At 47.7% G+C, this 10,964-nt stretch overlaps 1 protein-coding gene across 1 annotated transcript in view; it reads right to left on the bottom strand.

The window, feature by feature from the left end:
* The window catches only part of L1TD1 (LINE1 type transposase domain containing 1), a 6,152-nt gene extending 2,927 nt beyond the window's left edge, over positions 1-3,225 (bottom strand). Inside the window, exons 1-2 of the mRNA XM_023515103.1 lie at positions 3,132-3,225; positions 2,093-2,346 (exon numbers count right to left, since the gene is read on the bottom strand). Coding sequence (XP_023370871.1) covers positions 2,093-2,346; positions 3,132-3,225 — 348 coding nt within the window. The remainder of the gene's footprint in view (positions 1-2,092; positions 2,347-3,131) is intronic.
* Between the last annotated feature and the right edge of the window lie 7,739 nt (positions 3,226-10,964).

The following is a 10,964-nucleotide window of genomic DNA, read 5'->3' as shown; positions in this document are numbered from 1 at the left end:
AAAAAAAAAAAAAAAAAGAAAAGTTAACCAGAGTGACCAAAAATGACTGAGTCTTTAAGAAACAGGCTCAGCGCTTGTAGCTTAAGCAGCTAGGGCGCCAGCCACATACACCAGAACTGGCAGGTTCAAATCCAGCCCAGGCCTGCCAAACAGTGACAACAACCAAAAAACAGCTAGGCATTGTGGCAGGCACCTGCAGTCCCAGCTATGTGGGAGGCTGAGGCAAGAGAATCGCTTAAGCCCAAGTTTGAGGTTGCGGTGAGCTCTGATGCCACAGCATTCTACCCAGGGTGACAGCTTGAGACTTTGTCTCAAAAAAACCCAGATGGTCAGTTGCCTTTCCCTTACCCTCAGACCGTACTGGGGTCAGAGTACAGACAGAAGAGAAGGGATGTATTTTTTTTCCTTAAGACGGAGTGCCCCTCTGTTGTCAGGGCTCAACTGCAGTGGTCTCATATCACCATAGCTTCAAACTTCAGGGCTCAAATGATTCTCCTGCCTCAGTCTACCAAACTTTCATTTCACTCTCTTGAGTTTAATACATTTCTTGAAGCCTGTCCTTACGTCTTTCCCACCATCACAACCAGTTATTTTTCTGTCTTTCATAGAAACCAGATATCATGGCTTGATGCCTATAGCTCAAGCAGCTAGGGCACCAGCCACATACATCAAGGCTGGTAAGTTCAAATCCAGCCCAGGCCTGCCAAACAACAACTGCAATCAAAAAATAGCTAGGTGTTCTGGTGGGTGCCTATTGTAGTCCCAACTACTTGGGAGGCTAAGGCAAGAGAATTGCTTAAGCCCAATAATTGGAGGTTGGTGTGAGCTGTGAGGCCACAGCGCTCTACCCAGGGTGACAGCTTGAGACTGTCTCCAAAAAAAAAAAAAAAGACACCAGGTATCACTACATTACTCAGACTTAACTCCTGGCTGTAAGCAACTTCCTATCTCAACCTCCTCAGTCACTGGGATTACAGGGGAGAACCACTACACCCAGCCTCAATTTATTTTTTCACCAATGTCTACATTATGCACAACTTTTCCCCAAATAAACAACCATAAACTTTTCTCATCTCTCCCATGCTTTTAACACTTTTTTTTTTTGGCCAGGGCTGGGTTTGAACCCGCCATGTCCAGCATATGGCACCAGCACCCTACTCCTTTGAGCCACAAGTGCCGCCCTTAACACCACTTTTTAAAGACAGAGTCTCACCTATTACCTACCAGGGTCATTATAGCTCACTGCAACCTCAAACTTCTAGGCTCAATCTTCCTGACTCAGCTTCCCAAATAGCTGGGACTATAGGTACATCCCACCACGCCTAAGTTTTTTTTTTTTTTTTGGAGACAGAGCCTCAAGCTGTCCCCCTGGGTAGAGTGCCCTGGCATCACAGTTCACAGCAACCTCCAACTCCTGGGCTCAAGCGAGTCTCCTGCCTCCACCTCCCAAGTAGCTGGGATTACAGGTGCCCGCCACAATGCCTGGCTGCTTTTTGGTTGCAGCCGTCATTGTTGTTTGGTGGCCCAGGCTGGATTCGAACTCACTAGCTCAGGTGTACGTGGCTGGCGCCTCTGCCACTTGAGCCACAGGTGGTGAGCCTAAGTTTTCGATTTATACAAAGTCTGCTCTTACTCAGGCTGGTCTCAGACTCCTGCCTTCAAACAATCTTCCTACATCGGTGTTCTAGAGTGCTACTATTCAAGCGTAAGCCACCATGCTCCGCCAAGGAATAACTTCTTAAAAATTGGTTTAAACACCTCAGTGCCTATAGCTCAAGTAGCTAAGGCACCAGCCACATACACCAGAGCTGATGGGTTCGAATCCAGCCCAGGCCTGCCAAACAGTGACAACTACAACCAAGAAAGAGGGCGCCTACAGCCCCAACTGCTTGGGAGGCTGAGGCAATAGAATTGCTTAAGCCCAGGAGTTGGAGGTTGCTGCGAGCTGTGACGCCACAGGACTCTACCCAGGGCAACAGCTTGAGGCTCTGTTTAAAAAAAAAAAAAAAAAAACACTGGTTTAATCTTCAGAAAAACTGTGCCAACTATTACTTATACTTCACCCACAATCTTTATGGATTTCTCTGCTTACCTCTTTTTCTTGAATCCCGTATCTTCTTCCTCCTGGATTTATTGTTTCATTTTGTGAGAGTACATCTTTCAGTAACTCTTTCAAAGAAGACTTTTGACTAATAAATTTGCTGAGGCTTTGAAGATCTGAAAATTCTTTTATTCCACCATCGCATTTAAATGCCAATTTGACTTGGCACAGTAATTGAGGGTCATAATCCTTCTCTCTCAGAATGCTGAAAACATTACTCCATTGCTTACTAGTATCCAGTGCTGCTGATAGGAAGTCGGCGGGATCTTTAAATGACTGGGTTAGCTCCAGAGCTCGGTCTTGAAGCTGTGAGGCTCCTCCCTTTCCATGGTCTAATCTGTTGTTGACGCGTCCTGCTCTATTTAGAGAATCCCTGAACGCTTCCTTCAATTCTTTGAGCTCACTTGTATCTTTTGTAAGTTCAGACAGACTCTTTAACATCTGATCTCCAACATCCTTAATTAGTTGGAGTTCTATTTCCATTAACCGTTCGATTCTGTTCAGCTTCTTTGCTGCCCACACTCTGAATTCCAAATCTGTCATTTCCAGAATTTCTTTGTAGCTGGAGTATTCTGTGGTAGCTCCATCGTGACCCCTGGGGGGAGTTGTTCTGTTCTGGTTCTTCATGTAGCCAGACATTTTTTGCTGGTTTCTCCTTTTTGTGGTTTCTTCTTTACTTCCTTCCCCTACCCCTACTCTGTTCTTTATCCTCCTTCCCCTCCCGTTGTTCTTTAGCACAGAGCTCTGGGGTTAAAATGAAATACTACTTATACTCTAAGGTACCCAAGGGAGTTAAAAAAATTTTTAGCCCGTCAGTGTTTGGCACCCACAGACGCGTAAGAGGGATGTTATCTTACAAATGCAATCCGTGTGACCTAATTCTTTGTATCCTCAGTGAATCCGAATCCCAAACAATAAAAAAAGCAATCAGAAAAAAAGATTTAGCAAGAACACCAGGTGGCGCTCCAGTGTCAGCAGAGACAGGTGCTTCTGCCCATGAAGGGCCCTGTCTGGGCTGTGGATGGCCTGCCTTCAATGGTTAGAGATGGGGTGAACTTCCTGCCCTTGTTCTTGAAGATCCTTTGGTAGTTGAGTGCCACAGGCCTGAAGGGTACTTTGGACATTCAAGGATGTGGCAACGTAGGATGGTTAGGGATTAAGTTGTTGCTTGAGCAGGGATTGAAAAGGGATCCAGAGATTCAAAAGCAGGATCTTGGGGTGAGTGGGACCTCCCAGTCTGCTTGGTGGAACTGCAGATTCAGAGATGGCTGCCCAGGCTCAGAAGGCAGGTGGGGCCTGACACGGCTGGATAGCTGGTCTACTCCTCCGACGGCCTCACGGTCCCTGGGGAAGCTGCACAGAGCTGGGTGTCTGCAATTTCTGTGTTTTCCCTGTGTCTGGATGAACTGGGGTGGCGGACACCACTGTGCTCTACTGGAGGCCACAGAACAAGGCTGTCTTAAAAAAAGGGGGAGGGGGTGGAAGAGCATGAAGAAATCAGTAACATTTCTATACACCAATAACAGCCCAGTCCAGAAATAAATCAAGTTACTCCTGGCTGGGTGCAGTGACTCACGCCTATAATCCAAACATTCTGGGAAGCTGAGAGTTTGAGGAGTTCGAGATCAGCATGAGAAAGAGCAAGACCCTGTCTCTAAAAAAGGAGTGGGGTGTGTTGGCAGGGCCTGTAGTTCCAGCTACTTGGGAGGCTGAGGCAAAAGGATCACTTGAGCCCAGGAGTTTGAGGTTGCTGGGAGCTACTGTCACCACAGCACCCTATGGGGGGCAACAAAGTGAGACACTGTCTTAAAAGTTATCCTGGTTGGGCCGTGGTGGCTTACATCTGTAATCCCAGCACTCTGAGAAGCCAAGGTGGGTTGATCAATTGAGACCTGCTCGAGCAACAGCAAGACCCCATCTCCAAAAAATAGCTGGTGGGTGGGGCCCATATACCAAGGGAGATGGGTTCAAACCCAGCTTCAGCCTAACTGCAACAAAAAAATAGCCGGGCATTGTAGCAGGCAGGCACCTATAGTCCCAGCTACTTGGGAGGCTGAGGCAAGAGAATCGCCTAAGCCCAAGGAGTCGGAGGTTGCTGTGAGCTGTGACTTCTTAGCAATCTACCAAGGATTAATAAGTGAAATTCTGTCTCAAAAAAAAAAAAAAAAATAGCTGGGTGTTGTGGAAGGTGCCTGTCATACTAGATACTTGGGAAAATTGAAGCAAGAGGATCCCTTGAGCTCAGAAGTTTGAGGTTGCTATGAGCTGTGATGACACCACGGCACTCTACCAGGGACAAGAGAGACTGCCTCCAAAAAAAAAAAAAAATAAAGACCCCCCCCCAATTCCATAAGTTATCACCTTACACCAATCATAATGGCTATTATTAAGAACATACATGGACAGGCACAGTGTAATCTTAGCTAGCACTCCAGAGGAGAACAAAGGAGCATCTTTTGAGCTCAGGAGTTCAAGACCATCCCAAGCAAGAGCAAGAAACGTGTCTACAAGAAATACATAAACTTTTCTGGGTCTGGTGGCAGGCACCCACCTGGTAGTCGCAGCTACTCAGGAGGCTGAGGCAGGAGAGGAGGTGAACCCAGGTGTTTGAGGTCGCAGTGAGCTGTGATGACACTATTGCCACAGGCTAGCCCAGGCAACAGGCTGAGAAACCTGTCTCAAAAAAAGAACAAAAAATTAAGTTGGCAAAGATGGGGAGAAAACCGAACTCTTAGACACATACACTGCTGGTGGGAATGTAAATCAGTGCGACTTCTATGGGAAAAAAGCATAATGATTTCTCAAAGAACTAAAAATAGAACACAGGCTCCAGCAATCAATACAGGCTCCAGCTCCAGCAATCAATCTCACTACTGGGTATCTCCGTGAAGGAAAATAAACCAAGTTCCCACACATTGTTCACGCTACTGAGCCCGGGCTACAAGGCAAGAATGCTGGCCAGGACAGACAGGGAACCCACCCCCTGCAGGAGGTTAACGTCCAGGGAGAACCACAACTCCAAGTGTGCTGACCTATGCAGGGAGATTGTGGTCCCGAGTGCCTGCATAGGTATAACCCGATACAGTCAGGGATCTCCAGGGCACCCTCCCTGGGGAAGCGGGCAGCTGCACCTCCATGAAATGAGCAGCAGCCGTACAGCAAGGAGTAAAGGACGTGCGTCGCAGCAGAGGGCGCCTGTGTGCAAGGTGCAGCCAGCAGGTGCGCAGAAACAGGTCTGTGGGCAGGGTGGGGTGGGAGGTGGGGGATGATGGGATGGGATCTCTTCATGACTGGCTTCCCTGCAAGATGGTGTCGCCTGCTATGCACCCAAATAGGAAAGAACCAGTTTTAAAGAATATAAAGGCGGCGGGGGGGGAGGGGGTATAAATTCACCGCTATCAGGTACGGTGGGCACACCAGCTGGGTGAAGGGTGCACTTCTTACTTTGACTCAGTCTACACAAAAATGAAGTCTGGAGAACTAAACACGTATACCCCCAAACACTCTAAATTTTTTTTTAAAAGTACAAAGGTCCAGGTGCAGAAAGAAGGTACAAATAAGTGATGCTATGGAATTGGGACACAACTACAGATAGAGTATGTTCAAAGCCGGAAGCATTGTTAAACTATCATAATTACATTTAAAATTTATAAGCAACTTATACATTAGTTTTACCCCAACTCTTTTAGAGAATAACAAAAAGGAAATATTTCATTATTAAGAGGATAGATGACTTCAATAATGAAGAAGACAATGATGAAAAAATGACTAGTTTTCTGAAACTCATACAGATGCAAAATACTTAAAAATTAGCAAGCCAGGCGCCCATCGCTCAATGGTTAGGACACAGGCCACATACACTGGGGCTGGCAGTTGGAATCCGGCCCGGGCCTGCTAAACAAGACAACTACAACAATAACAACAACAAAAAGCTGGGCATTGTAGCAGACACCTGTAGTCCCAGCTACTTGGGAGACCCAAACAAGAGAATGGCTTGTGGCTGGGTGAGGTGGCTCATGCCTAAAATCCTAGCACTCTGGGAGGCCCAGGTGGGTGGATAGCTTGAGCTCATGAGTTAGAGACCAGCCAGACCCCCAGTCTCTACTAAAAATAAAAAAATTGAGGGAAGAGGATCACTTGAGCTGAGCTGGAGGTTACTATGAGCTATGACATGATGGCACTCTACCCAGGGCAACAGCTTGAGACTGTCTCAAAAAAAAAAAAAAAAAGAGAATCGCTTGAGCCTAAGAATTTGAGGTTGCTATGAGCTGTGATGCTATTGCACTCTACCCAGGGAGACAAAAAAAGGTTGGGAATGGCTCATGCCTGTAATCACAGCATTCTGGGAGGCCCAGGTGGGTGGACTGCCTGAGCTCACAGGTTCAAAACCAGGCTGAGCAAGAGCAAGATCCCATCTCTTAAAAAAATAGCTGGGCTTCTTGGTGGGCACCTATAGTCCCAGCTACTCAGGTGGCTGAGGCAAGACAATCACTTCGGACCAAGAGTCTGAGTTTGCTGTAAGCTATGACACAGTCTACCAAGAGGGTCTCAAAAAAAAAAAAAAAAAAAAACCAGCTGTATATATAGGGAGAATTATTTTGAGACAGTCTCACTCTGTTGCCCCAGGCTAGCCTCAGCCTCCTACCTCACAACAACCTCAAATTCCTAGGTCCAACCTATTCTAACTGCCTTAGTCTCCCAAGTAGCTAGGACTTGCTGCCAGCCACAACATCCAGCTAATTTTTCTATTTTTAGTAGAGACTTGGTCAGGCTAGTCTCAAGGGATCCTCATCCTCCCTCCTCAGCCTCCCAGAATGTTAAGATTACAGGCATGAGCCACCTGGCATGGCCCTATAAAAAGAATATAAAACCAAATCATTGCGCTGGGTACAGTGGCTTAGCCCTGTAATCCCAGCACTCTGGGAGGCCAGGGCAGGAGGATCCCTTGAGATGAGGAGTTCGAGACCAGCCTGAGTAAGAGTGAGAACACTAGCTGAGTATTGGGGCACACACCTGGAAGACCCAGCTACTTAGAAGGCTGAAGCAAGAGGATCGATCACTTGGCTCAGCGCCTGTGGCTCAAGTGGCTAAGGTGCCAGCCACGTACACCGAAGGTGCTGGGTTCGAATCCAGCCTGGGCCCGCCAAACAACAATGACGGCTGCAACCAAAAAATAGCCGGGCGTTGTGGCAGGCGCCTGTGGTCCCAGCTACTTGGGAGGCTGAGGCAAGAGACTCGCTTGAGCCTAGGAGTTGAGGTTGCTGTGAGCTGTGATGCTATGGCACTCTACCCAGGGGGACAGCTTGAGGCTCTGTCACAAAAAAAAAAAAAAAAAGAGGATCGATCACTTGAGCCCCAAAGTTTGAGGTTGCTATGAAATATGTATGATGCCAGGGTACTCTGTCCAGGGCACAGTGAGATTCTGGTCTCAAAGAAAATTAAAAAATAGGCTTGGCATCTGTTGCTCAGCAGGTAGGGTGCCAGCCACAGACACTGGAGCTAGTGGGTTCAAACCCACCCTGGGCCTGCCAAACAATAATGACAACTACAACCAAAAAATAGCCGGGCGTTGTGGTGGGCGCCTGTAGTCTCAGCTATTTGAGAGGCTGAGGCAAGAGAATTGCTTGGGCCCAAGAGTTTGGGGTTGCTGTGAGCTGTGATGCCACAGCACTCTGAGGGCGACATAATAAAACTGTCTCAAAAAACCAAAAAGGATCCAGTGAAAGAATTTCATGCATTTATTTGAGTCTCAGTCTGATGCCCCAGGATAGAGTACAAAGGCCTCAGCCTAGCTCAAGGCAACCTTAACCTCAAGGGATCTTCCTGTAAGATAATTTTATATATATTTTGTTTGTTTGTTTGAGACACAGCCTCAAGCTGTTGCCCTGGGGAAGAGTGCCATAGCATCACGGCTCACAGCAACCTCCAACTCCTGGGCTTAAGTGATTCTCTCGCCTCAGCCTCCCAAGTAGCTGGGACTACAGGTACCTGCCGCAATGCCTGGCTAGTTTTTGGTTGTAGCTGTCAATTGTTTGGCAGGCCCGGGCTGGATTTGAACCCACCAGCTCTCATGTATGTGGCTGGTGCCTTAGCATCTTGAGCTACAGGCCCCGACCCTAACATAATTTTACATAACTACTGGAGTAGGCCAAACATGGTGGCTCACACCTGTAATCCTAGCACTCTGGGAGGTCGAGGGCTGTGGATTGCCTGAGCTCACAGGTTGGAGACCAGGCAGATTAAGAGCGAGACCTCATCTCTAAAAATAGCTGGGCGTTGTGGTGGGCACCCGTAGTCCCAGGTACTCAGGAGGCTGAGACAAGAAAATCAGAGTCCAAGAATTTGATGCTTCTTAGGGCCATGACCCCTAAGGCACCCTACTAAGGGAGCCAGAGAGAAAACTGTCTCAAAAAGAAAAAAAAAAGAGGCTTGGTGCCTGTCGCTCAGTGGTTAGGGTGCCAGCTACACGCACTAGGGTTGGTGGGTTTAAACCCAGGCCGGGCTGCTAAACAACAATGACAACAAACACAAAACAGCCCGGCACCCGTAGTCCCAGCTACTTGGGGGACTGAGGCTAGAGACTCACTTAAGCCCAAGAGTTTGAGGTTGCTGTGACACCACAGCACTCCAGAGGGTGACATGGTGAGATGGTCAAGAAAAAAGGAAAAGAAAATGACTTAAATGAATGTTATCTCAAATGTACAATTTCCCAAATGAGGGTGGTGCCTGTGGCTGGGTGGGTAGGGCGCTAGCCCCATTGAGGGTGGTGGGTTCAAGGCTGGACCCAGCCAAACTGCAACCAAAAAGTAGCCAGGAATTGCGGCGGCACTTGTGGTCCCAGGAGTTGGACGTTGCAGTGAGCTGTGATGCCACAGCTCTCTACCGAGGGCAATAGGGTGAGACTCTGTCTCTACAAAAAAATAATTTCCCAAATGAAGTTATTTTCAAATTGTAATTTTGTGGGCTATGAAGCAAGGTGAGAGCATCATCTTTGGAGCCTGTGTAATACAGAAACAGAGAAATGTAAAACGTTGTTCTTCCTGTAATTGGATACTTAGCTAATATTTCTTTACTAAATAAAGGTTAACCAGAAACTTTGGGAAGTAAAAAATAAATGAGTGGGGCGGCACCTGCGGCTCAAAGGAGTAGGGCGCTGGCCCCACATACCAGAGGTAGTGGGTTCAAACCCAGCCCCAGCCAAAAACTGCAAAAAAAAAAAAATGAGTACAGTAAAACATTGAGACAATTTCACTGTGTTGGCCTCAGTAGAGCGCTGTGACATCACAGCTCACAGCAACCTCTAACTCTTGGGCTTAAGCAATTGATTCTCTTGCCTCAGCCTCCCAATTAGCTGAAACTATAGGGGCCCAGCACAACATCTGGCTATTTTTTGTAGTTGTTGCAATTGTCATTGCTGTTTTTTAGTTGGCTGGGGCCAGGTTCAAACCCTCCAACCTCAGTGTATGTGGCTGGCGCCCTACCCGCTGAACCAAGGGGGCCACCACCCCTGGCTATTTTTTTGTTGCAGTTGTCATTGTTGTTTCACAGGCCCAGGCAGGTTTGAACCCACCAGCCTTGGTGACCTAAGACAGCCTTAAGGCTAATTACCATAACATCTGCTCCACCCTCCCGGGATTCTTGGAAAGTCTCATGGGAGGTCCACGTGTGCAGTATGAGGGCTCATGCAGGAAGACCTGGTTTCAAGGTGACCCTGAACCAGGAGGTAGGCCTGACCCAGGCACCGCCCATAACCCCGGCTTCCTTGCCTACTTCCATGGGGATCCACTCACTGTCTATGGCAAATTTATCTCGCTTTTTACTCTGTAAACCTACCTTTCTCTTCTTCCTCAATTAAAGCTTGTTTCATGCTTGCCTTACTTTCAGGTGTCTGCTCATTTTTCTTTCTTTGCTGTGGGGTACAGCAACCTCCAACTCCTGGGCTTAAGCGAATCTTTTTGCCTCAGCCTCCCAAGTAGCTGGGATTACAGGCAGCTGCCACAATGCCCACAACACCACCCGGCTATTTTGAGGTCTCCCTCTGGCTTTGGCTGGTCTGGAACTCCCAAGCTCAAAGGATCCTAATACCCTGGGCTCCCAGAGCTAGAATTACAGGCCAGAGCACCAGCGCCTTGTCTGCTTATTTTTTGACTAATTATGTTTCAAGAACTGAGGACCCAGGCAGCTGCCTGGAACCCTGAGATTTTAGGAGACAGTCAGGGAGACATAAACCAAAAAAACCCCACTCTGTCCCAACACCCTGACTATTGGTACTACTGGGGAAAATATCCCCCAGCCACCTTTAAAGCAGCCCAGGGAACTGTCAGACCTTGTGGGTAATTAGCCTGGTGCAGGTGCCCCATCATCTAACACTGCCTTTTGGGGGGGGGGGTCTGTATTTTACAGAAGTTACTCTAGTACATAATAGATGGTAGGAGGAAAAAAAAGTGGAAACTCCTAGAACGCCCAGTGCTGGGGGAATTCATGAACTGACACAGTCATGAGAAGAATGAGATCCACATGTATGGACTGAAGATTATAAATGAGGAAAGTACAAAGCCAGCAAAAAATTTTTAATCCTGGGTGGCGCCTGTGGCTCAAAGGAGTAGGGCGCCGGCCCCATGTGCGGGAGGCCGTGGGTTCAAACCCAGCCCTGGCCAAAAACTGCCAAAAAAAATAAATAAATAAAAATTTTTTTTAACCCTTGGCTCAGCGCCGGTCGCAGTGGTTACAGCACCAGCCACATACACAAGACTGGCAGGTTCAAATCTGGCCTGGGGAGATAAACAGTGACAACTGCAACAAAAAAATAGCCCCATGTTGTGGCCAGCGCGCTTATAGTCCCAGCTACTTGGGAATCTGAGGC

This window comes from Otolemur garnettii, unplaced genomic scaffold (assembly GCF_000181295.1).
Source record: "Otolemur garnettii isolate 467f Iridium unplaced genomic scaffold, OtoGar3 scaffold00066, whole genome shotgun sequence".
In the NCBI taxonomy this organism is placed as follows: Eukaryota; Metazoa; Chordata; class Mammalia; order Primates; family Galagidae; genus Otolemur; species Otolemur garnettii.
The sequence above is the reverse complement of the archived record's forward strand: the minus strand, read 5'-3'. Positions and strand labels throughout refer to the sequence as shown.